The sequence below is a fragment of the Entelurus aequoreus genome, linkage group LG18 (assembly GCF_033978785.1).
Source record: "Entelurus aequoreus isolate RoL-2023_Sb linkage group LG18, RoL_Eaeq_v1.1, whole genome shotgun sequence".
In the NCBI taxonomy this organism is placed as follows: Eukaryota; Metazoa; Chordata; class Actinopteri; order Syngnathiformes; family Syngnathidae; genus Entelurus; species Entelurus aequoreus.
This window is the reverse complement of record NC_084748.1, coordinates 2,070,048-2,097,412: the sequence shown is the minus strand read 5'-3', so window position 1 is coordinate 2,097,412 and position 27,365 is coordinate 2,070,048. Positions and strand designations below refer to the sequence as shown.

At 39.6% G+C, this 27,365-nt stretch overlaps 1 protein-coding gene across 5 annotated transcripts in view; it reads right to left on the bottom strand.

Annotated features, from left to right (window-relative positions):
* dlc1 (DLC1 Rho GTPase activating protein) overlaps positions 1-27,365 on the bottom strand; it is a 176,947-nt gene that overhangs the window by 35,618 nt on the left and 113,964 nt on the right. For all 5 annotated transcript variants that reach the window (XR_009821806.1, XM_062026258.1, XM_062026259.1 and 2 more), the window contains 2 exons: positions 6,559-6,630; positions 3,158-3,239 (listed from right to left, as the gene is read on the bottom strand). Coding sequence is in view for 4 of the 5 variants with exons in the window: in XM_062026258.1 (XP_061882242.1) it covers positions 3,158-3,239; positions 6,559-6,630 (154 nt within the window). In the remaining variant the exon portion in view is untranslated. The remainder of the gene's footprint in view (positions 1-3,157; positions 3,240-6,558; positions 6,631-27,365) is intronic.

Below are 27,365 nucleotides of genomic sequence, written 5' to 3'. Positions count from 1 at the left end.
TAGGCTGGTTATTTTGATAACGTACAGGCGAGCACTTTGTATTACTTTGCAGCGTTGTATTATTTGTACTCTGCACGAATGCTGTTCGCCATGTCAAAGATGTGAAAGTTTGATTGAATGATTGAAAGATTTATAGTTAATAAATGGGACGCTTTGCGTTCCCAAACAGTCATCTCTGTCCCGACAATCCCCTCCGTGGTAGCAGGAACCCCTATATACTACGCTAATTACACTATATACTACGCTAATTACACTATATACTACGCTAATTACACATCAAAACCCTGCGGCTTATAGTCGGGTGCGGCTTATATATGGAGCAATCTGTATTTTCCCCTAAATTTAGCTGGTGCGGCTTATAGTCAGGTGCGGCTTATAGTCCGGAAATTATGGTACTTAAATTTCACAAAACTACTGTAGTTGTTAGTGGAACATTCTATTGTATTGTGTTTATACAATCATTGCATCTAAAAGTTTGTTTTGTCACACGTTAAAATGTTGAGTTCATTTCAATGGAGACGTTCTGACGTTCACAGAACCAATTAATGCATGCATGCCAACTATTGTACTCCTCAATCGCCGCACAAAAACATTGTTCAAAACATGCACTCATAATTCTATCGAAAACCCAAAGTTTGACCCTATGAGTAGAATCGACTTGAAATTTCTCATACAGCTCAAAACACTCGTAACTTTACGGTGCTGAGCAGAATGGCCATGCAATTACAGTACACACCTTTAAGGGACTGACAGGCACATGTCTGTCAAATTTGAGCCAGATTGGTAGGAAAACATGCTTGCCGTCAAGTTAAATGTCTTTGTGGGGGAAGGGTTGGGACTAATTGTCCATAAGTCATTAATCGTGTGTCTACCGTATTTCCTTGAATTGGCGCAGGGAATATAGTATTCGCACGTCTAGAATTACTGCAGGGTCAAACTCGTTTCTCAAAATAATTAACGCATGCTTGGCCTTATCGTCAGTTCATTATTAACGCCGGATCAAATTCGTTTTGCAAAATATTAATTTTATTATCGCATGTCTATAATTTTCGCCGGGTCAAACTCGTTTCGCAAAATATTTAGCATATGGCTAGAACATCTGCCGGGTCAAATTCGTTACGTCACGAGTGACGCTTTACCTGTCCTCATTTCCAAAATTGAGGAAGCTGCCTTCAGTAGTTTGCAATCGCACAAAAGACAAAAGATAAAGAGCTATTCAGTAGGATTTAAGGTCCAAGCTATTGAATACCGGTACAGTATGCTAAAAAGAACAGTAAGCAGCTATGTTTTATTAATATACCGTAGCTGCGTGTGTCAAATACTGTATGAGTCATTAAACCTCCTGGTGGTAGAGGGCGCTGCTGCGCTAGTGAATCCTTCTTGCGACTTCCGGTACTGCAGAAGAAGTGAACACACGCAGAGAAGAAGAGAAGACATTTTTTTTTTTTTTTTTTCTCTCGCCTGAACTTTTACTTTTAACATGGAGGATTACATACCGGTATCTAAAATAAAACAGTTTTCTAAACTGGACTTTCAATGGAAGCAGGAGGTAATAATTAAAGGAATATCTCCATCGAGACAGAGAGACTTTTAAAACGGAAGAAAGAAAATAAGGAAGACTTCTATAAACAAGTTATCGATGCTTTTGGTCAGAAGGAGCTGCAAATGGACTCCATTTATAAGTACAGGTAAGACCATAATAAAGTTTTTTTTATTAAATGGGCTTTTCATGATGGTATGCTTACATCACACTCAAAGCGCACGCCTAAATTTACCGCATTCCTTTTGGTAAACGCCGGAATGAGAAGAGGTTTTAAAATAATTACCGCATGCACAGCCATCCCGCAGGCTTCCGGTAAACGCCGGAGTGACAGGAGGTTTTAAATTAATTAACGCCCCTGCGGCTATTCAAGGAAATACGGTAATTATTGCAGTGGAACCGCGATTCACCATGAACATGGTTCGTAAAGCAAAAAGTTCTTATAGTGAAACAGAATTTCCCGTGTGGAACAACGTAAACATGAATAATTAGTTCTAGCCTCCATATTCTACTTAAAAACTGCACACTTTGAAGACACGACCCCGCAAGACATTAACAACAATGTTGAGAACTTGTTGAATTAGTGGAGGCAAGGATACTCAATAAGTAATAACATTAAACATAAATAAGTACATTATAATTCATAAGGTAAGATAAGTAAGGTGATCTAGAAAATGAATGGATGGATTGAATAATTTCAGAATGTTTATCTTCTTCTTTGTACTTTGTAAATACTTTTAAGTTTGAAGAGTTTCTTGAAGTGGATTAAATTAGTACTTTGTTTGATTTCTTTGTTTAATCCATTCCATCATTTAATTCCACATACTGATATACTGAAGGTCTTAAGTGTTGTACGTGCATACAAATGTTTTAAGTTACATTTTTCTCTAAAATTATATTTCTCCTCTTATGTTGAGAAGAATTGTTGCATATTCTTGGCTAGCAGATTAAAGTTTGCTTTGTGTATCATTTTAGCTGTTTACATATTCACTATGTGGTGGAATTTCAGTGTTAGAATGTTGTCTACATCCAACATGATGTATTATTAGAACTGATCTTTTTTGTAACACCGTTAGTGAATGAAGTGAACTTTTGTAGTTATTTCCCATATTTCTGCACAATACCTTTAGATATGTAACACTAGCGAGCAGTACAGAAGCGGGAACTATTGTGCGGACCATTGCGGACTCACGCAAAGCACTTTGGGTACATTTCTAGCATATATGGATAAATGGCCAAAATGTCACAAAATGGGGCCAATTCCAAATGGCTCGATTCCCAGAAATATGAAGGAAAGTAAGCTTGTTTTAGAAATAAATTGTCAATATACGGGACTTATGCAGATCTCATATACATAATAGCAGGTACCAATAGGTAGGAAATGTTGTTTTTGCATAATTGGGACCTTTAATGTACGGAACATTGGAAAGACCTCTGGTGCTAGCAAAAAGAAGGTACAAAACTAGAATGACTGCATGCCAGGTTGCTTATCGTGTCATCTTCTTCCAAAGCATGCTTTTGAAGTGACGCCCCCCTGCTTTTATTTTGGTGGCAACAGGAGATGGGTAGGGATAGAGGAGTGGTGGCAAACATCAGAGTACGGGCATCAAGTCTCACCTGCAGAGAGCCTCAATGGCATCGCGATCCAGGAAGTCGTGGTCCCTGGTGACTGAGGAGATGTCCATGGGAAACTGAGCATCTGAAGGGAGGGAGAGAGACACATCACAACTCTGCCGTCCCACCTTCTATTTCCCCCAGACACCGGCTCAAAGAGGAAGTGGCGTCTTAGCCGAGCAAACAAACCCAGCTGCGGCTTTCAGAGGCGGCATGCTGGGGGGCTGGGGAGTAGTGGGAGGCATTGATTGAAGAATGACAATAGGTCCTCAGAGCTCCCACTTCCCCGTCATTCTTTGGCGCTCCGGAGTCAACCTGATTAACACGGCACAAGTAACTGCAAACGGCTGAGAGGAGACGAGGCGCTGGAATGTTCTGGCCCAACCCCGAGTGGGAATCTTGCATCTGAAGCCTTCAGGGTAGTGATGATGATAAGAACTTAGAACTGAAGGGAACACCGGCACTTTCAGCGGTGCGGGACAAAGGCTATCAGTGCGCTTATCTTTAGTGGGGCAATCGTCCTGACAGCGCCGACAATGGAGCTTGTCCGCCGGACGCGAGGGGAAGGAAAAAATGCGTCACGCGTCGGCACAAATCCCTAATTGTGAGGAGCTGGCTGAGGCTGAAGTCTGCGAGGTGACGCACGGTCTTTTCCAGTTTGCCTGCGCATTGAGACGGTCTCATCACCTTTTCACCGCACAATGAGCTTCCCTCGCCAATAGGAAGCCTTTCACGCTCCAACGGGATCCGGCGTGTTGACAGATGTCCCTCGTCCTGGCGGTTACGTAAGGAAAGGTCTATGTCGGGGTCTAGGATACTCAACTACATTTCTACAAAGCTAAGGACCGGGGGAACAGACTTCTCCTTTCACTATTCGTCCTATTTTGTATATTCTGTCAAACCAGCGTCCCCCACAGTAGACATTTGGTCTACACCAGAGCTTCTTAACCTTGTCAAACCAATGTCCCCCACAGTAGACATTTGGTCTACACCAGAGCTTCTTAACCTTGTCAAACCAGTGTCCTCCACAGTAGACATTTGGTCTACACCAGAGCTTCTTAACCTTGTCAAACCAGTGTCCTCCACAGTAGACATTTGGTCTACACCAGAGCTTCTTAACCTTGTCAAACCAGTGTCCCCCACAGTAGACATTTGGTCTACACCAGAGCTTCTTAACCTTGTCAAACCAGTGTCCTCCACAGTAGACATTTGGTCTACACCAGAGCTTCTTAACCTTGTCAAACCAGTGTCCTCCACAGTAGACATTTGGTCTACACCAGAGCTTCTTAACCTTGTCAAACCAGTGTCCTCCACAGTAGACATTTGGTCTACACCAGAGCTTCTTAACCTTGTCAAACCAGTGTCCTCCACAGTAGACATTTGGTCTACACCAGAGCTTCTTAACCTTGTCAAACCAGTGTCCTCCACAGTAGACATTTGGTCTACACCAGAGCTTCTTAACCTTGTCAAACCAATGTCCCCCACAGTAGACATTTGGTCTACACCAGAGCTTCTTAACCTTGTCAAACCAGGTCCCCCACAGTAGACATTTGGTCTACACCAGGGCTTCTTAACCTTGTCAAACCAGTGTCCTCCACAGTAGACATTTGGTCTACACCAGGGCTTCTTAACCTTGTCAAACCAGCGTCCTCCACAGTAGACATTTGGTCTACACCAGGGCTTCTTAACCTCTTGGACCTCAGAGTCCAGCTTTTCCACTAAATTATCCACACTAAATTAGTCATTTTACTCTTGATTTGAATCATATTCAATAATTGTGTCGAACCTACTTACAGTTTACATCCATCCATCCATTTTCTACCGCTCGTGGTAGGCGGGGTACATCCTGGACAAGTCACCACCTCATAGATAGACCGACAACATTCACACACTAGGGACCATTTAGTGTTGCCAATCAACCAATCCCCCGGTGCATGTTTTTGGAGGTGGGAGGAGCCTATGCCCAGGTGCATGTCTTTGGAGGTGGGAGGAGCCTATGCCCAGGTGCATGTCTTTGGAGGTGGGAGGAAGCCGGAGTACTCAAAGGGAACCCACGCAGTCACGGGGAGAGATAATGGAAACTCCACACAGAAAGATCCCGAGCATCGAACCCAGGACCTTCATATTGTGAGGCACATGCACTAACCCCTGTCACACCGTGTTGCCCCTATATATATATATATATATATATATATATATATATATATATATATATATATATATATATATATATATATATATATATATATATATATATATATATATATATATATGTGTACATATTATATCAATATAATGGATATATCAACAATAATTTAAATAATTGGATACTAAGAGTATCCAACAGAACAATTTCCCTTGTGGATCATTAAAGTTTGTCTAAGTCTAAGTCTAAGTCTAAGTATGTCAAAGTTTGGCTCCTACCTTGTAGGAGGACCTCTTTAAAGTTTTGTAAGAAATATCAGAAATATCAAGCAGCTAAAATGCGCCACACATGGATAAGTGTGGACTGTTTTGCATTCTTCACATCACGCTTTGCAATTTTTTTTATGGTGAATGGACATTTTTTACAACAGCTACAAAGTTCAGTGAGCAGGTTGTGTAATGTGTGACCATGTGTGTTGCCATTTTGTGTTGGTTAGATTGTATTTTTTTTTTGCACCATGACTAGGGAAGGTTGTCCGCATCGGGTCATATAAGTAATCTGCTGAACGTGGAAACTATTTTTTAGGTCCATCCATCCATCCGTGTTGTACCGCTTGTCACTCACAGGGACACGGGGGTGGCTGGAGCCTATCCCAGCTGCATGCGGGCACGTTGATCTAAATGAGCCACACTGCCCGCCCAATGACACCAAAGTGTCAGCATAAATGTCAGGCTTTTCAAGATTCCTTATTAAACTTAAGACCTTTTGTGGGCCAAATTGGCCCGCGGGCTGTAGTTTTGACACCTTTGGGCTACTAATTTTAAAGTGAACCTTGGGGCCCGTCCAATAGCTCCGGTGTGTGTTACAGGAAATGAATGACTGGTGAATCCTAAAACTCTAGGACTTCTTGGAGTTAAGCAGTGGAGTTGGAGTTTGGATCCCAGGCTGCACTTGCTTGTCAGGATGGTGAAGCTGCGTCCCCTCCTCCTCCTCCTCCTCCTCAGGAATGTTGTTCCTGTGGGCGGTGTGCAGCAAAATGCACACAAGTGGGCCTGCTTTGAAAAAGGCCTGGTTACGTCAGAGCAGCAAAGAGCAGCAAAAGGCTGTGCTCTCCCAGGTTGCTCCAGGGACTGACAGACCAACCAGTACTCATTCCATGTCATAAAGTCAGGTCCATTTGAGAGGCAGGATCAGCAGAACGACATCAGCTCGGCGTTGTTTACGTGTGGACAAAAGGCTGCGATGAAGGCGTACTCACCTTCGTAAAGCTGGGCATACTGGGGGAAGCCTGCAGCCCGCAGCCAGGTACAGGCCTCTTTGGCTTCAATCTCTGCAGACCACAAGAACACGGAGGCTCGTCAGATTAGCCGACACAATCAACACAAACTTCCAACACATGAAATCGGATATAAAACACTTTTTAGTCCCATTCAAGTCCTTTCATTTGGGGAAAACATGGCGTCGACAATGCTATACTTAACACGTGGATTCAAATAAGCACTGAGCCTCCCGTGGTTTGGGTGCTCGGTCTATGGACGTCGCCTGGGTCTGCAATTAGCGCTGTTCCGGAAAACATTGACGTTAACGGTTGGGGCTGTAGGCAACCTCCTGATGTAGTTTTTTTTCTTTACTCCACGGAAAAAAAAAAGTAGTTTCATTTGAAGTATAATGAGTAGCCTGCAACTTTAACAATGAAACTAGTTCAGGAGAGAACACACAGGAGATAATACAAATAATAACAGAAGAAATTAACAAATTAAAAAGATGGTTTGACAAAAACAGACTATCGTTGAATCTCAGTAAAACTAAAATAATGCTATTTGGTAACGGTAGAAGGGAAAGTCAAACACAAATACAAATAGACGGAATAGAAATTGAAAGAGTAAATGAAACCACATTTCTAGGTATAATGATTGATGATAAATTGAACTGGAAATCTCACGTAAAAAATATACAACATAAAGTTGCAAGAAACACGTCAATAATGAATAAAGCAAAACATGTTCTAGACCAAAAATCCCTTCATATTCTCTACTGCTCACTAGTGTTACATATCTGACTTATTGTGTTGAAATATGGGGAAATAATTACAAAAGTACACTTCATTCATTAACGGTGTTACAAAAAAGATCAGTTATAATAATACATAATGTTGGATATAGACAACATACAAACACTTTATTTATTGAATCAAAAATACTGAAATTCCACCACATAGTGAATTAGCAAACAGCTAAAATGATACACAAAGCAAACTATAACCTGCTAGCCAAGAATATACAACAATTCTTCTCAAAAAAAGAGGAGAAATATAATCTTAGAGAAAAACGTAATTTAAAACATTTGTACGCACGTACAACACTTAAGACCTTCAGTATATCAGTATGTGGAATTAAATGATGGAATGGATGAAGCAAAGCAATCAAACAATGTACTAATATGATCCACTTCAAGAAACTCTTCACACTTAAAGTGTTTACAAAGTACAAAGAAGAAGAACCATGACAAACATTCTCAATTTATTTCATCCATCCATTCATTCATTCTTAAAGTAATCTTACTTATCTCATCATATGAAATATGACTTACTTCACCAATTATTATTATCAAATTCTTACTATTATTTATTTATTTATTTTTATTGTGATTACTTATGGAGTTTATTGTAAAAAAATTGTGAACAGGAAGTGAACAAAAGTTTTGCAACTGTTATGTAAAAGAAAAGGGGTAGGATTAAATAAGCTCTGCTTCTTCCTACTCCTTTTCCAACTTGTTGAAAAGAGAAACTGGAAATGGTGATGTTTCATGTTGTATGCATGCATGTTCCAAATAAACTCAAACTCAAACCCAAACTCAAACTCAGTTCCAGTTACACTCATTTATTAGGAATTATTTGCATCTTACAACATTGCTTCTGTTATGTTTTCAAACATGACCATGTGGTGTCAATCAGTGTTTATTAACAATCGCTTGTAATACACTTTTCCACCACTTGTGGTGCTAATGACAATCTCAAACAAACAAGTCTGCAGCGAAAGTCATAGAGACGTTTCTTAAGCGCAAAAACTACGACTAAAGTCGTGAAGCTGTTATTTCATTTGCACTTTAATTGCAAATACTGTTTAGTGTAGAACAGGGGTCACCAACGCGGTGCCCGCGGGCACCAGGTAGCCCGTAAGGACCAGATGAGTAGCCCACTGGCCTGTTTTAAAAATAGCTCAAATAGCAGCGTCTATTTTTTAAATTTTATTTATTTACTAGCAAGCTGGTCTAGCTTTGCCCGACATTTTTAATTCTGAGAGACAAAACTCAAATAGAATTTGAAAATCCAAGAAAATATTTTAAAGACTTGGTCTTCACTTGTTTAAATAAATTCATTATTTTTTTTACTTTGCTTCTTATAACTTTCAGAAAGACAATTTTAGAGAAAAAATACAACCTTAAAAATTATTTTAGGATTTTTAAACACATATACCTTTTTACCTTTTAAATTCCTTCGTCTTCTTTCCTGACAATGTAAATCAAAGTTCAAGTAAATTTCTTTTTTTTATTGTAAAGAATAATAAATACATTTTAATTTAATTCTTCATTTTAGCTTCTGTTTTTTCGACAAAGAATATTTGTGAAATATTTCTTCAAACTTATTATGATTAAAATTTTAAAAAAATATTCTGGCAAATCTAGAAAATCTGTAGAATCAAATTTAAATCTTATTTCAAAGTCTTTTAAATTTCTTTTAAAAGTTTTGTTCTGGAAAATCTAGAAGAAATAATGATTTGTCTTTGTTACAAATATAGCTTGGTTCAATTTGTTATATATTCTAACAAAGTGTAGATTGGATTTTAACCTATTTAAAACATGTCATCAAAATTCTAAAATTAATCTTAATCAGGAAAAATTACTAATGATGTTCCATAAATTATTTTTTTAATTTTTTCAAAAAGATTCAAATTAGCTAGTTTTTCTCTTCTTTTTTTCGGTTGAATTTTGAATTTTAAAGAGTCGAAATTGAAGATAAACTATGTTTCAAAATTTAATTGTCATTTTTTTCGTGTTTTCTCCTCTTTTAAACCGTTCAATTAAGTGTAAATATCATTAATTATTAATAATAACATAGAGTTAAAGGTAAATTGAGCAAATTGGCTATTTCTGGCAATTTATTTAAGTGTGTATCAAACTGGTAGCCCTTCGCATTAATCACTACCCAAGAAGTAGCTCTTGCTTTCAAAAAGGTTGGTGACCCCTGGTGTAGAAACATATGGATTATTAATTCATTTCAGCACTAATTCATTGTATGTAAAGGTCTATGTGTTAAATAAATATTCATATTTGTGATTAACACATTTTCATATCAATTAACAAGGTTGTAAACTGTAATTAGGTCAGATCAAAAATATTGAATATGATTAAAATTGTGGCCGTGCCAGCAACTTGAGGGTTCCAGGTTCGATCCCCACTTCTGCCAACCTAGTCGCTGCCGTTGTGTCCTTGGGCAAGACCCTTGACCCACCTGCTCCCAGCGCCACCCACACTGCTTTAAAAATGTAACGTAGATATTGGCTTTCACTATGTAAAGTGCTTTGAGTCGCTAGAGAAAAGCGCTATATAAACATAATTCAATTAAAATCAAGGGTAAGATTATTAATATTATAGTGGAAAAATTAGGCCCCGAGTATAAAAAGGTTAAGAACCCCTGGTCTAAAGAGTTAGCTTTCCCTTTACCTAAAAGTGCATTTACGTTTTCCAGGTTGGAAAAACGAGGTCGGATGTTGTCGTCTTTTTGTGTCATAAAAAACAACAACAAGTCTGCATAATCTAGCAAAGGCATAGAAATGGTGACAACAAGAATAAAGACATAGTAGAAGGTAGGGATGTAACGATAAACGGTATTAGTGGTTAGTATCATTATTTTGAATGAAAATCATCCAAAAAAACGTGATTATTGAACTCACTTTGATCAACTCAGGGACTGACTGGCGCCAGCTTGCTAGCTTAAATGCTAACATGACAACGACTTGTTTCTTAAGATCATCTAAATTAGCTTAAGAAACTAAAGTACTCGCTTGAACTCACTGAACAAACATTTAGTGATCGTTCTATACGACACGGAGGAAGACCAGACGGAGGTGTTTTTACGGTGTGTTCAAGGACCGTCGAACACAGTAGGACGACGCAGCGCTTAACAATAATATATTTGATTTGTCACGCACTTTTCATTCAAATACATCTTCAAGTGCTTCAGTACAAAGCAATATTTCAAACAAAAGCTAAGACATAACATACTAAAACACAACCAGTGAAGCATAAGAAACACACAAAAAAAGCTAAATAGTGGGTTTTATACCAGTTTTAAAATACTTGGTCAAAGGACTTCAGTACTTTGTATTTGCCATGATAATAATACTAACTGTCATGTGACATGTTCAGCTGGTAGAAGGTCTGACAAGTACAGTTCTACACGATCAAGTGTGAACCTGTTGACCCGGTTAGTCTCACACTTTGGTCACTCAGCACTCACATGGCCCGAGAAGCTCAAAGCATCCTTCGTGCAAACGCCGTTAACCTCCTCACGCAGCGACCGGGCGCCACCTAAGCTCCTTAGCCGTCGCACAGAACTCGGGCTTTGTTGAACCAGCACCGCTCTTACAGGTGGTGTTCAGTCTGGTGCCGAGTGACACCGACGTGTGGAAAAGCGCCATAGCGTGTGTTACAATAGCGACGTCTCCCAATTACCTGTGAAGAGCCTTTAGATGTGGTCTGCCAAAAGGCTGCCTCTCAATGGACTCAGTCCACCCCCCCAGACCCCCAGACCCCCAGACCCCCAGTCTCCTAGTCTTTGGTGTTTCTAGTGTCAAGGCAGGGAGGGCCATGTCTCGGGGCCCAGGGCAGCTTACTTTTACAATGGTCTCCTAAGTGTTGTGACAGCAATGTAGCGCTAGCATGACAAACACTAGTAAACAACAAGCAGACCTACAAAGGCAGGAAGGGAAGCTGCTAGAAACCAAACGAAAAATGTCGGATGAAAATGGGAATGCGGATTGAAGTCTACGTGGGTTAGGGCTGCAACTAACGATTAATTTGATAATCGATTAATCTGTCGATTATTACTTCGATTAATCGATTAATAATCGGATAAAAGAGACAAACTACATTTCTATCCTTTGCAGCATTTTATTTTAAAAAAACAGCATACTGGCACCATACTTATTTTGATTATTGTTTCTCAGCTGTTTGTAAATGTTGCAGTTTATAAATAAAGATTTATTTAAAAAAATAAATAAATAAAAAAAAAAAATTTTTTTTTTAAAAAGCCACTGCGCATGCGCATAACATAGATCCAACGAATCGATGACTAAATTAATCGGCAACTATTTTTATAATCGATTTAATCGATTAGTTGTTGCAGCCCTAACGTGGGTACACACATTTCAAATGTCCCAGTCAAGTACATGATTTATTTGATTACGTTTTTGGTCTAATTATTTTGTCAAATTTACACATTTGACCAAAAAATTGCCCTTTTAACGCAAACATAATTAAACATAATAACTTAAAACAAATTTTGAAAATAGATATATATATATTTTTTTTAAAACTATTTTTCTATTCAAAAATACATTGAAAACAAATATGCAAAGTAACTTATATTTGTGAAATATGAAATATATAATGTATTAATATGATTTAAAAACAAAACAAAAAACATATTAAGACCGTTATATCCATTCCATATTCAAGATATTTTTAAATGAAAATAAAATAAAAGCGAAAAAAACTATACATAAAAAAAATAAATAAATAAATAAATAAAACAATTAAAAAAAAAAAAAAAAATGAAAAAAAAAAAAAATAATAAAAAAAAATATATATATATATATTAGGGCTGGGAATCTTTGGGTGTCCACGATTCGATTCAAAATCGATTCTTGGGGTCACGATTCGATTCAGAATCGATTTTTTTTTCAATTCAACACGATTCTCGATTCAAAAACGATTTTTTTTTTTTTTTTTAAATGAAAACAATACACAAACAATACCATAATAATGTAATACAATTTCAAAACAAAACCTGAGCCAGCAACATTCAGAATAGCAATAAACACAGCAATTGAGGAGACACAAACATGACACGGAACAATCTAAAAGTAGTGAGACAAAAATGAATATTATCAACAACAGTATCAATATTAGTAACAATTTCAACATAGCAGTGATTAAAAATCCCTCATTGATATTATCATTACAAACATTAATAAAAAAAAAAAAAAAAAAAAAGAACAATAGTGTGACAGTGGCTTACACTTGCATCACATCTCATAAACTAAATTTGTAATGATAATGTCAATGAGGGATTTGTAATCACTGCTATGTTGAAATTGTAAACTAATATTGATACTGTTGTTGATAATATTCATTTTTGTTTCACTACTTTTGCTTTGTTGTGTGTGGTGTTTGTGTCTCCTCTTAATTGTTGTGTGTGGTGTTTGTGTCTCCTCTCAATTGTTGTGTGTGGTGTTTGTGTCTCCTCTCAATTGTTGTGTGTGGTGTTTGTGTCTCCTCTCAATTGTTGTGTGTGGTGTTTGTCTCCTCTCAATTGTTGTGTGTGGTGTTTGTGTCTCCTCTCATTGTTGTGTGTGGTGTTTGTGTCTCCTCTCAATTGTTGTGTGTGGTGTTTGTGTCTCCTCTCAATTGTTGTGTGTGGTGTTTGTGTCTCCTCTCAATTGTTGTGTGTGGTGTTTGTGTCTCCTCTCAATTGTTGTGTGTGGTGTTTGTGTCTCCTCTCAATTGTTGTGTGTGGTGTTTGTGTCTCCTCTCAATTGCTCTGTTTATTGCACTTCTGAGTGTTGCTGGGTCGGCTTTGCTTTTGGAATTGGATTGCATTGTTGTGGTATTGCTGTGTATTGTTTTGTTGGATTGATTCATTAAAAAAAAAATTAAAAAAAAAAAAAAAAAAAAAATTGTGTGTTTGCCAATACCGAGCTCATGTTTAAGACTTCTGCGTGTGTTGCCAATACCGAGCTCATGTTTAAGACTTCTGCGTGTGTTTGCCAATACCGAGCTCATCTTTAAGACTTCTGCGAGTGTTTGCCAATACCGAGCTCATGTTTAAGACTTCTGCGTCTGTTTGCCAATACCGAGCTCATGTTTAAGACTTCTGCGAGTGTTTGCCAATACCGAGCTCATGTTTAAGACTTCTGCGTGTGTTTGCCAATACCGAGCTCATGTTTAAGACTTCTGCGTGTGTTTGCCAATACTGAGCTCATGTTTAAGACTTCTGCGTGTGTTTGCCAATACAGAGCTCATGTTTAAGACTTCTGCGTGTGTTTGCCAATACCGAGCTCATGTTAAGACGTCTGCGTGTGTTTGCCAATACCGAGCTCATGTTTAAGACGTCTGCGTGTGTTTGCCAATACCGAGCTCGTGTTTAAGACTTCTGCGTGTGTTTGCCAATACCGAGCTCATGTTTAAGACTTCTGCGTGTGTTTGCCAATACCGAGCTCATGTTTAAGACTTCTGCGTGTGTTTGCCAATACCGAGCTCGTGTTTAAGACTTCTGCGTGTGTTTGCCAATACCGAGCTCGTGTTTAAGACTTCTGCGTGTGTTTGCCAATACCGAGCTCATGTTTAAGACAAAGAAGGTGAGGCCATTGAAATGCAAAGAGCAGAGTTAGGTTTCATCCCCCAAAGACTGTGGGGTCCAATAAGTGGCTAAAGGGGGGCCGCTTGGAACACTGAATAATAACAATGTACAAGGATTTGTCTCAATCAGATCACTTAATTATGCATGTAATTACAGTGTCAAAGAATATATTACACATTTTATGGTAAAAAACAACAACTGGTAGCTAAGTCGCCCGGATTTTACTGTCTTCCTTACAGCATTTTACTGTAAATGTTTTTTTATGGTAATACAGCTGTTGTTTTTAAAGTGTATTATTGTCAATGAGAAAACAGTTTAGTTTTTTTGACTAGCAGCTCATTTGATAGAATTGTAAAAACAAAAAAACAAAACAAAAATCAGTGGTACACAGGAAAAACTCACCAAGTATTTCTCATTTCTGGTCCAAATATGAAAACAAACGTAATACAAGTCGCCATCCGCCGAGTATTCATTGTTCACAGCGACATAAGAACTTGTTCTAGAAGGTGGATCTTCTGAGGAAACAATACCACTTTTCAGCGTCACAAGTTTGTCATAAAACAGGAAACCTCCTGATAATAGTCCGTTTAGCTAATAGTGGCTTTTAAAGGCCTACTGAAATGATTTTTTAAAATTTAAATGGGAATAGCAGATCCATTCTATGTGTCATACTTGATCATTTCGCGATATTGCCATATTTTTGCTGAAAGGATTTAGTAGAGAAAATCGACGATAAAGTTCGCAACTTTTGCTCGCTGATAAAAAAAAGCCTTGCCTGTAGCGGAAGTAGCGTGACGTCACAGGAGCTAGTATTCCTCACAATTCCCCGTTGTTTACAATGGAGCCAGAGAGATTCGGACCGAGAAAGTGACGATTATCCCATTAATTTGAGCGAGGATGAAAGATTCGTAGATGAGGAACGTTACAGTGAAGGACTTGAGAGGCAGTGCAGGACGTATCTTTTTTCGCTCTGACCGTAACTTAGGTACAAGCTGGCTCATTGGATTCCACACTCTCCTTTTTTTATTGTGGATCACAGATTTGTATTTTAAACCACCTGGGATACTATATCCTCTTGAAAATGAGAGTCCAGAACGCGAAATGGACATTTAAAGTGACTTTTATCTCCAAGACAATACATCGGTGACACACTTAGCTACTGAGCTAACGTGCTAGCATCGTTCTCAAATGAAGATAGAAACAAAATAAATAAACCCCTGACTGGAAGGATAGACAGAAGACCAACAACACTATTAAACCATGGACATGTAACTACACGGTTAAAAATTCTCAGCCTGGTAAGGCTTAACAATGCTGTTGCTAACGACGCTAAGGCTAATTTAGCAACTTAGCAACCGGACCTCACAGAACTATGATAAAAACATTAGCGCTCCACCTACGCCAGCCAGCCCTCATCTTCCCATCAACAGCCGTGCTCACCTGCGTTCCAGCGATCGACGGCGCGACGAAGGACTTCATCCGTGGGTTTGGCGGCAAGCATCGGCTAGGCGTAGTAAGTAGTCCTTGTTGTGTTGCTGTAAGTATTGTACTTAGCCGCTAATACACCGATCCATCCCACCTACAACGTTCTTCTTTGCAGCCTCCATTGTTCATTAAACAAATTGCAAAAGATTCACCAACACAGATGTCCAGAATACTGTGGAATTTTGTCAAAGAAAACAAGAGGTTTTTGTATCGGGTCCGATGGGGTCCAACCACTTCCGTGGGTTTTGTGACGTCACGCGCATAAATCATATCCAAAGGAGTTTTTCAACCGGAAGTGTGGCGGTAATTTTAAAATGTGACTTTATAAGTTAACCCGGCCGTATTGGCATGTGTTGCAATGTTAAGATGTCATCATTGATATATAAACTATCAGACTGCGTGGTCGCTAGTAGTGGCTTTCAGTAGGCCTTTAATTGATCATTTCCAGATCACTTTGTAGTAAATATAATGTTTTATTTCATGAAATCTTACCAAGATCATTTTGACTTGTTGCATTGGCAGATTTGTTTTTGCTCATTACTAGCAAACATAAATATTTTTTTAAATATACTGTTTTTCTTTTTACAGTATTCTGCTGTAAAAACTTTACTGTACATTGTATGGGAATAAACCAAAACCTGGCAGCTCATTTGTCATCATTTAACTGTAATATCTATTGTACTTTGATAGTGTACACTTCTACATGTCTTGCTGCAAAGTAATTCAATTATTAATGAAGTAATCAATGAAACAATATTGATTGAACACCTTTAAGGCGGGTCCCTACATTCAGGGTTTCTTCTTTTTTTTTTTAGTTTTTCCTTGTCCGGTTTAGATCAGGACATGTGAGTTTGTGAGGCCCTTTGAGACATTTGTGATTAGGAGCAATACAAGTTCAATGGGATTCATCGATTGATTTAATTGGCTTATTCGATTTTGCAATATTCTTTGGTTCTGGCCAGGGAACTGGTCCACTTCCTCTTCCTGTGTCCCTGACAGGAAGTGAGCTGAGTGGCCGCTGACCAGCATGTCTGTAAAAGAAGTCCTGCCTTGGTTTGTTCCTGACACATAATAAATAGTAGGGGAGGCAGCCATCACAAACAATGGCTCCTGGAAGATTGTGTGTGTGTGTGTGTGTGTGTGTGCTCCTGGAGGATTGTGTGTGTGTGTGTGTGTGTGTGTGTGTGTGTGTGTGTGTGTGTGTGCTCCTGGAGGATTGTGTGTGTGTGTGTGTGTGTGTGTGTGTGTGTGTGCTCCTGGAGGATTGTGTGTGTGTGTGTGTGTGTGTGTGTGTGTGTGTGTGTGTGTGCTCCTGGAGGATTGTGTGTGTGTGTGTGTGTGTGTGTGTGTGTGTGTGTGTGTGTGTGTGTGTGTGCTCCTGGAGGATTGTGTGTGTGTGTGTGTGTGTGTGTGCTCCTGGAAGATTGTGTGTGTGTGTGTGTGTGTGTGTTCCTGGAAGATTGTGTGTGTGTGTGTGTGTGTGCTCCTGGAGGATTGTGTGTGTGTGTGTGTGTGTGTGTGTGTGCTCCTGGAGGATTGTGTGCGTGTGTGTGTGTGTGTGTGTGTGTGTTCCTGGAAGATTGTGTGTGTGTGTGTGTGTGTGCTCCTGGAGGATTGTGTGTGTGTGTGTGTGTGTGTGTGTGTGCTCCTGGAGGATTGTGTGCGTGTGTGTGTGTGTGTGTGTGTGTGTGTGTGTGTGTGTGTGTGTGTGCTCCTGGAGGATTGTGTGTGTGTGTGTGTGTGTGTGTGCTCCTGGAGGATTGTGTGTGGGTGTGTGTGTGTGTGTGCTCCTGGAGGATTGTGTGTGTGTGTGTGTGTGTGTGTGTGTGTGTGTGTGCTCCTGGAGGATTGTGTGTGTGTGTGTGTGTGTGTGTGTGTGTGTGTGTGTGTGTGTGCTCCTGGAGGATTGTGTGTGTGTGTGTGTGTGTGTGTGTGTGTGTGTGTGTGTGTGTGTGTGTGTGTGTGTGTGTGTGCTCCTGGAGGATTGTGTGTGTGTGTGTGTGTGTGTGTGCTCCTGGAAGATTGTGTGTGTGTGTGTGTGTGTGTGTGCTCCTGGAAGATTGTGTGTGTGTGTGTGTGTGTGCTCCTGGAAGATTGTGTGTGTGTGTGTGTGTGTGCTCCTGGAAGATTGTGTGTGTGTGTGTGTGTGTGTGCTCCTGGAGGATTGTGTGTGTGTGTGTGTGTGTGTGTGTGCTCCTGGAGGATTGTGTGCGTGTGTGTGTGTGTGTGTGTGTGTGTGTGCTCCAAAGCTCCTGAAGACAGTTGTGATGACGCCTCATGTTTGACCAGCAACCGTTTTTAAGTGTAATAAAAAAATGATAAGGTTTGAGTTTGTGAGTGTAACCAAAGTGCTGATAAGAGTTGTGTTGTGCAAACAGCAGGTGGGCGGCAGATCAACATGTGAGGACACCTGGCCAGACCACAATGCATCATGGGAAAGTTCCAATAAAAGTCCCTCCTTCAGAAGCAGCAAGTATATTCTCTTCATGGCGCTGAAGATGAATGAAAGCAAGCGTGTGGAAGTTCTTCAAAGTCAGCCCTCAAACTACAAGACGGTGTCTCACCTAAACCACCTTTTTTACTCACCACCTTCCATTGCCAACTACAAAGAAGGTTTGGATGAAAATCACAGGTGAGGTCATGACCAGGTGGTTTTTATACCTGCCATTTTCCAAGGTGAGCCTCGACCTATGGCTTCACCCCAAATAGCAGCCTGAGACCCCATTTACACCGCACCCCGTTTACACCGCACACCGTTTACACTGCACACCGTTTACACTGCACACCATTTACACTGCACACCATTTACAGTACACACCGTTTACACTGCACCCCATTTACACCGCACCCCGTTTACACCGCACCCCGTTTACACTACACACCGTTTACACTACACACCGTTTACACCGCACCCCGTTTACAATGCACCCCATTTACACTACACACCGTTTACACTACACACCGTTTACACCGCACCCCGTTTACAATGCACCCCATTTACACTGCACACCGTTTACACCGCACCCCGTTTACACTACACACCGTTTACACTACACACCGTTTACACCGCACCCCGTTTACAATGCACCCCATTTACACTGCACACCGTTTACACCGCACCCCGTTTACACTACACACCGTTTACACTACACCCCGTTTACACTGCACACCGTTTACACTACACCCCATTTACACTGCACACCGTTTACACCGCACACCAAATCTGATTGTTTTGCCCTCAAGTGACACGGATCACATGTTTGTTGAAACGCTCCAAAGTGCTTCCATTCTGATCTTTTGGCACCAGATTCAAACCACATCAGGATGAAGTCCTGAATCACTTTGGAATCTGATCTTTACAATTGTGACTGCAGTCTAAACGGAAATGCGACCTAAAGGCGACTTTTTCGTCAGCTTTGGGCGAACAACGTCACTCGTGTGCGAGGATATTTCATCACAACTTCCGGTTTTGGTGAGCAATTCACTATTGAATTGTGCAGAAATAATAGTCTATATGGAATATATGAATATATATTTTGATTCAGAAGAAATAGCGATTGTTGCAACCAAATTATAGTCCTCAGACTGTCCTGTAGTCCAAATGTTAGTCCTCAGACTGTCCTTTAGTCCAAATGTTAGTCCTCAGACTGTCCTGTAGTCCAAATGTTAGTCCTCAGACTGTCCTTTAGAACAAATGTTAGTCCTCAGACTGTCCTTTAGTCCAAATGTTAGTCCTCAGACTGTCCTTTAGTCCAAATGTTAGTCCTCAGACTGTCCTTTAGTCCAAATGTTAGTCCTCAGACTGTCCTTTAGTCCAAATGTTAGTCCTCAGACTGTCCTTTAGTCCAAATGTTAGTCCTCAGACTGTCCTGTAGTCCAAATGTTAGTCCTCAGACTGTCCTTTAGTCCAAATGTTAGTCCTCAGACTGTCCTTTAGACCAAATGTTAGTCTTCAGACTGTCCTTTAGAACAAATGTTAGTACTCAGACTGTCCTTTAGAACAAATGTTAGTCCTCAGACTGTCCTTTAGTCCAAATGTTAGTCCTCAGACTGTCCTTTAGTCCAAATGTTAGTCCTCAGACTGTCCTTTAGTCCAAATGTTAAGTCCTCAGACTGTCCTTTAGAACAAATGTTAGTCCTCAGACTGTCCTGTAGTCCAAATGCTAGTCCTCAGACTGTCCTTTAGTCCAAATGTTAGTCCTCAGACTGTCCTTTAGTCCGAATGTTAGTCCTCAGACTGTCCTTTAGTCCAAATGTTAGTCCTCAGACTGTCCTTTAGAACAAATGTTAGTCCTCAGACTGTCCTTTAGTCCAAATGTTAGTCCTCAGACTGTCCTTTAGTCCAAATGTTAGTCCTCAGACTGTCCTTTAGTCCAAATTTTTGTCCTCAGACTGTCCTTTAGTCCAAATGTTAGTCCTCAGACTGTCCTTTAGTCCAAATGTTAGTCCTCAGACTGTCCTTTAGTCCAAATGTTAGTCCTCAGACTGTCCTTTAGACCAAATGTTAGTCCTCAGACTGTCCTTTAGAACAAATGTTAGTCCTCAGACTGTCCTTTAGAACGAATGTTAGTCCTCAGACTGTCCTTTAGTCCAAATGTTAGTCCTCAGACTGTCCTTTAGTCCAAATGTTAGTCCTCAGACTGTCCTTTAGTCCAAATGTTAGTCCTCAGACTGTCCTTTAGTCCAAATGTTAGTCCTCAGACTGTCCTTTAGTCCAAATGTTAGTCCTCAGACTGTCCTGTAGACCAAATGTTAGTCCTCAGACTGTCCTTTAGTCCAAATGTTAGTCCTCAGACTGTCCTTTAGTCCAAATGTTAGTCCTCAGACTGTCCTTCAGTCCAAATGTTAGTCCTCAGACTGTCCTTTAGTCCAAATGTTAGTCCTCAGACTGTCCTTTAGTCCAAATGTTAGTCCTCAGACTGTCCTTTAGTCCAAATGTTAGTCCTCAGACTGTCCTTTAGAACAAATGTTAGTCCTCAGACTGTCCTTTAGAACAAATGTTAGTCCTCAGACTGTCCTGTAGTCCAAATGCTAGTCCTCAGACTGTCCTTTAGTCCAAATGTTAGTCCTCAGACTGTCCTGTAGTCCAAATGCTAGTCCTCAGACTGTCCTTTAGTCCAAATGTTAGTCCTCAGACTGTCCTTTAGAACAAATGTTAGTCCTCAGACTGTCCTGTAGTCCAAATGTTAGTCCTCAGACTGTCCTTTAGTCCAAATGTTAGTCCTCAGACTGTCCTTTAGTCCAAATGTTAGTCCTCAGACTGTCCTTTAGAACAAATGTTAGTCCTCAGACTGTCCTTTAGAACAAATGTTAGTCCTCAGACTGTCCTGTAGTCCAAATGCTAGTCCTCAGACTGTCCTTTAGTCCAAATGTTAGTCCTCAGACTGTCCTGTAGTCCAAATGCTAGTCCTCAGACTGTCCTTTAGTCCAAATGTTAGTCCTCAGACTGTCCTTTAGAACAAATGTTAGTCCTCAGACTGTCCTGTAGTCCAAATGTTAGTCCTCAGACTGTCCTTTAGTCCAAATGTTAGTCCTCAGACTGTGCTTTAGTCCAAATGTTAGTCCTCAGACTGTCCTTTAGTCCGAATGTTAGTCCTCAGACTGTCCTTTAGAACAAATGTTAGTCCTCAGACTGTCCTTTAGAACAAATGTTAGTCCTCAGACTGTCCTGTAGTCCAAATGCTAGTCCTCAGACTGTCCTTTAGTCCAAATGTTAGTCCTCAGACTGTCCTTTAGACCAAATGTTAGTCCTCAGACTGTCCTTTAGTCCAAATGTTAGTCCTCAGACTGTCCTTTAGTCCAAATGTTAGTCCTCAGACTGTCCTTTAGTCCAAATGTTAGTCCTCAGACTGTCCTTTAGTCCAAATGTTAGTCCTCAGACTGTGCTTTAGTCCAAATGTTAGTCCTCAGACTGTCCTTTAGTCCAAATGTTAGTCCTCAGACTGTCCTTTAGTCCAAATGTTAGTCCTCAGACTGTCCTTTAGTCCAAATGTTAGTCCTCAGACTGTCCTTTAGTCCAAATGTTAGTCCTCAGACTGTCCTTTAGTCCAAATGTTAGTCCTAGTGCCTATCAGTGTGTAACTAATGCGGATGACTTTACAATCTCCATTGACTTTTCCCAGTGAGATTATTTCAGAAGCAGCTCACCACAAGTCCAGCTGCTCCACAGTCGGATCTAAAATTAACTTTTCTTCCTTCTTTGCTCCTCCAAACGTTCTTCTCCTTGTGCTCATTCCAAGCCGCCGCCATGTCTTCTCTCTTTCTTCCTGTGGCAGGAAGTTCTAACAATGGCCGACCAAGCTTTCCCCCCCGCAGGCTGCTTGGGTCTCCGTCCTGAATGCTCAGATCCGGGGGGACTTGTGTTGAATAAAAGGATGCTGCGTCCCACCTCAAAGACCCCGCCGCCGACATGACGGACGGTGAGGTCAAGAGCCACAATTCAGTCATCACGGCGGACGAGGGCTTTGAAGTCGGCGGATGGGAACGAGGGCTTGATTAACAACTGTGGTCGGGCTTATCTGAGATAACCCGACAGGTCTCCGAACGCCAACTGTAGACCCCTAAAAGAGTCGGGGTGAGGTTCTTATCAACTTTCTGGAGGAGGTGCAGAGGGTGTCTAGACATGCCAGCTGAGAAATAAGACGGTCACCATGCATCACCTCAACGTGGTGGACTTGGCCCGGACTTGTCAACAATGTGGAGGTTAAAGGGTCTTATTATGCAAAACCCAACAGTTCTTACCTGCTGGGACTTGTGGTTGTGTATTTCACATCCCCATTACTCACGGAAATTGGAATCCAAACCACGAGATGATTATCTTCATATGTGGTCGCGATTTCCCTCATTTCTTTTCGAGTTAAACGGTTTAATGATAAACTGCCAACGGTTGGTAATACAAGGATTGGCAAATCCTGTTCAACTTATATTCAATTGAATAGACTGCAAAGACAAGATATTTCATGTTCACACTCAGAAACTTTGCTATTTTTGGCAAATATTAGCTCATTTGGAATTTGATGCCTGCGACGTGTGCCAAAAAAGCTGGCACAAGTGGCAAAAAAGAGTGATTAGGTTGAGGAATGCTTTTATTTGGAACATCCCACAGGTGAACAGGCTCATTGGGAACAGGTGGGTGCCATGATTGGGTATAAAAGCAGCTTCCAGTCGTTCACAAACAAGGACGGGGGCGAGGGTCACCACTTTGTCAACAAATGCCTGAGCAAATTGTTGAAGGACAACATTTCTCAACAAGGAATTGAGGGATTTCACCATCTACGCTCCGTAATATCATCAAAAGGTTCAGAGAATGTGGAGAAATCACTGCAGGTAAGCCATGATATTACACACCTTGGATCCCTCAGGCGGTACCGCATCAAAAAGCCACATCGGTGTGTAAAGGATATCACCACATGGGCTCAGGAACACTTCAGAAAACCACTGTCAGTAACTACAGTTGGTCGCTACATCTGTAAGTGCAAGTTAAAACGCTACTATGCAAAGCCACAGCCAATTTATCGACAACACCCAGAAACGCTTCGCTGGGCCCGAGCTCATCTAAGATGGACTGATGCAAAGTGGAAAAGTGTCATATATTTTGGTATTTTACTAATGCTAACTGTATGCATGCTATTGCTAGAATAGCATGCTACCCCCCCCCCCCCCTTTATTTAATTTTTTTGTTTATATATTTGACACTGTCTGGCCAGCGTGCTAACTGCTAGTATTTCACTAATGCTAACTGTATGCATGCTATTGCTAGGATAGCATGCTACCCCCCGCCCCCTTTATTTATTTATTTATTTTTGATATTTGACACTGTCTGGCTAGCGTGCTAACTGCTAGTATTTCACTCCAGCTTTGGCTCTTTAGCATTCACGCACAATTCTTACAGACATTTTATTTTCTCGTACTTTGGAACGCATCTATATATTTGTATTTATTTATTTCCTAATATTGTTTCTTAGTCTTTAAGATTTAAAGCGGACCAGTTTTCCTTAAATAAATGATAAAAACGTTATTTAAACTATAGACATTTTTTTGAGCAACCTGAACCATTTAATTCTGAAAGCTAACATTGAATAAATAATACAAAATATGTAAAACACTTTAACCTACACAACAATAAGCCTGATTGCATTTTCTTGAACTAGTGATTGTACTGTTTAGAAAGATATGTTTATAGGGGTTTTTTTCTATTTATTTATTCACTGTCTGTTCATATTCTTGTATTTTTTATAGAGATGTCCGATATTATCGGCCGGCCGATATTATCGGCCGATAAATGCTTTAAAATGTAATATCAGAAATGATCGGTATCGGTTTTTTTATTATCAGTATCGTTGTTTTTGTTTTTTTTATATTGTTTTTTTATTAAATCAACATAAAAAAAACACAAGATACACTTACAATTAGTGCACCAAGCCAAAAAACCTCCCTCCCCCATTTACACTCATTCACACAAAAGGGTTGTTTCTTTCTGTTATTAATATTCTGCTTCCTACATTATATATCAATATATATCAATACAGTCTGCAAGGGATACAGTCCGTAAGCACACATGATTGTGCGTGCTGCTGCTCCACTAATAGTACTAACCTTTAACACTTCATTTTACTCATTTTCATTCATTACTAGTTTCTATGTAACTGATTTTATATTGTTTTACTTTCTTTTTTATTCAAGAAAATGTTTTTAATTTATTTATCTTATTTTATTTTATTAATTAAAAAAAAAAAAAAGGACCTTATCTTCACCATACCTGGTTGTCCAAATTAGGCATAATAATGTGTTAATTACACAACTGTATATATCAGTATCGGTATCGGTTGATATCGGTATCGGTAATTAAAGAGTTGGACAATATCGGAATATCGGCAAAAAGCCATTATCGGACATCCCTAATTTTTTATTATTATTATTTTTTTAAATGTATTTATTTATTTTTTATTAATATTATTATTATAATAATAAATATTATATATATATTTTTTTTTCTGTTTTTCTTTTTTGGGGGGCAGTGCTGGCATTGTTGGGATACAAACAAAACATGTTTTATTTAAAAAAATAAATAAAATAAAATAAATTATAAATAAATATTGTTTTGAAATGTAGGGCAGAAAAAAAGATGTATGCAAATATGATGTCATGGATAGGAATGTCTGATTCTGGATGTCAAGAAAAATGAAAAAATAAAAAAAAATAAAAATAAATAAATAAAACATTTTATTATCAAAATGAGGAAGTCAGGTTTAATGGCTAAAATGAGGCCAGCTTTACAAGGCATGATACTGATAAAGCATGTTCCCTGGGGTCACATGCCCCCCCCCCCCAATTTGAGAAAAACTGTATCAAACAATAAAGAGCGCCACAAACGTCCGCACCGTTGACCATTTTTGCTGCAATAGATAGCCAGATAAACAGTGTCTTGTTGCTATGGTAACAACTTTTTGGATTCCGTATTGAAGACAGCTGCTGTTCTCAGGGAAAGTGAGCGAGACGTCGCCATCGCCATCTGGCGTGGGGAAGAAGACGAGCGAAGACGGCCCGTGCGTACAAAAAGGTCCCCAGATGGACGCTCCCCAGTTGACCCCAACGGCTGACCCCTCTGATGACAGATTTATGTCCTCAGAGGGGATCGGGTGACAAAATACGTTGATAAATACGCCTTTTGAGGTCGCTTCCTCCAGCGGCAACATGTGTCTTCTCACGGGATGTGAGCCCAGGCACGCTGCCAGCTGGACCTCAAATCCTGCAGATAAGACCGAGGCTCACTTCCTGTCTCACGGAGCCCCCAGTGCCTTTCCTTCGCTCGGAGCGAACACAAACACAAAGAAAATCAAATTGAAATAACCCGCGTGAGAGCCGAGCTGTCATTGTTGTGTTGTAAATGCTAGTTGATGTTGTGTTGTAAACGCTAGTTGATGTTGTGTTGTAAACGCTAGTTGATGTTGTGTTGTAAACGCTGCTTGATGTTGTGTTGCAAATGCTAGTTGATGTTGTGTTGTAAATGCTAGTTGATGTTGTGTTGTAAACGCTAGTTGATGTTGTGTTGTAAACGCTAGTTGATGTTGTGTTGTAAATGCTAGTTGATGTTGTGTTGTAAACGCTAGTTGATGTTGTGTTGTAAACGCTAGTTGATGTTGTGTTGTAAATGCTAGTTGATGTTGTGTTGTAAATGCTAGTTGATGTTGTGTTGCAAATGCTAGTTGATGTTGTGTTGTAAATGCTAGTTGATGTTGTGTTGTAAACGCTAGTTGATGTTGTGTTGTAAACGCTAGTTGATGTTGTGTTGTAAATGCTAGTTGATGTTGTGTTGTAAATGCTAGTTGATGTTGTGTTGTAAACGCTAGTTGATGTTGTGTTGTAAATGCTAGTTGATGTTGTGTTGTAAACGCTAGTTGATGTTGTGTTGTAAACGCTAGTTGATGTTGTGTTGTAAATGCTAGTTGATGTTGTGTTGTAAATGCTAGTTGATGTTGTGTTGCAAATGCTAGTTGATGTTGTGTTGTAAATGCTAGTTGATGTTGTGTTGTAAACGCTAGTTGATGTTGTGTTGTAAACGCTAGTTGATGTTGTGTTGTAAATGCTAGTTGATGTTGTGTTGTAAATGCTAGTTGATGTTGTGTTGTAAATGCTAGTTGATGTTGTGTTGTAAATGCTAGTTGATGTTGTGTTGTAAATGCTAGTTGATGTTGTGTTGTAAATGCTAGTTGATGTTGTGTTGTAAACGCTAGTTGATGTTGTGTTGTAAATGCTAGTTGATGTTGTGTTGTAAATGCTGGTTGATGTTGTAAACGCTGCTTGATGTTGTAAACGCTGCTTGATGTTGTGTTGTAAATGCTAGTTGATGTTGTGTTGTAAACGCTGCTTGATGTTGTAAACGCTGCTTGATGTTGTGTTGTAAATGCTAGTTGATGTTGTGTTGTAAATGCTAGTTGATGTTGTGTTGTAAATGCTGGTTGATGTTGTAAACGCTGCTTGATGCCGTGATGTCTGCCAGGACTCGTCCACACGGCTCGCTGTGCAAAGGTAGCTGATAAGGACTCGGGCTTAAGAAGCAAAACCAAAAAACAGTCTGGAGTCCAGAGCCAAAACACACAAATGAAGGCAGGCAGCAGCAGAGAAAAGAGGATTTGACAAAGCTTCTTCTCCTCTCATTAGCTGGAAGGTTGTCTCAAAGCACTTTGAAATAAAGAGGACTGCAATCCTCTCAGGACAGGACAGGAGCGTCCTTTTGCACAAACTAGCTCTTTTTTAACGCTAGCATGCTAATATTAGCATCATAGCTTCTTTTTTTTTGCAGGTATACACCTCAGCGGTAAATATTCTGTCACTTGACAAATGCTACCTGTTAGCATGCTACCTGTTTCTGGAAAATGTTCTGGCGTCATATTTTGCTACTTGATAGGACAGGATAGAGTCTAGTCACCCCACCATGGGAACCATGCGGCTGCACACAAAGTGCACCAAATATAAAGTCAATAAAACCAGGACATAAAAGATCATTAAAAGAACATTTCAGCGGCGCCGTTTCTACACGCAGCTACAAAAGCAAAACACAATGTATGCCATTGCCATTGCTAGATTATGTATATATTACTAACATGTAAACAATATTAGATTATATATATATTACCAACATGTAAATAACATTAGATTATATATATATATATATATATATATATATATATATATTAGCAACATGTAAACAACATTAGATTATATATATATATATATATATATATTAGCAACATGTAAATAACATTAGATTATATATATATATATATATATATATATATATATATATATATATATATATATATTAGCAACATGTAAATAACATTAGATTATATATATATATTACCAATATGTAAACATTAGATTATATATATATTACCAACTTAGATTATATATATATTACTAACATGTAAACAACATTA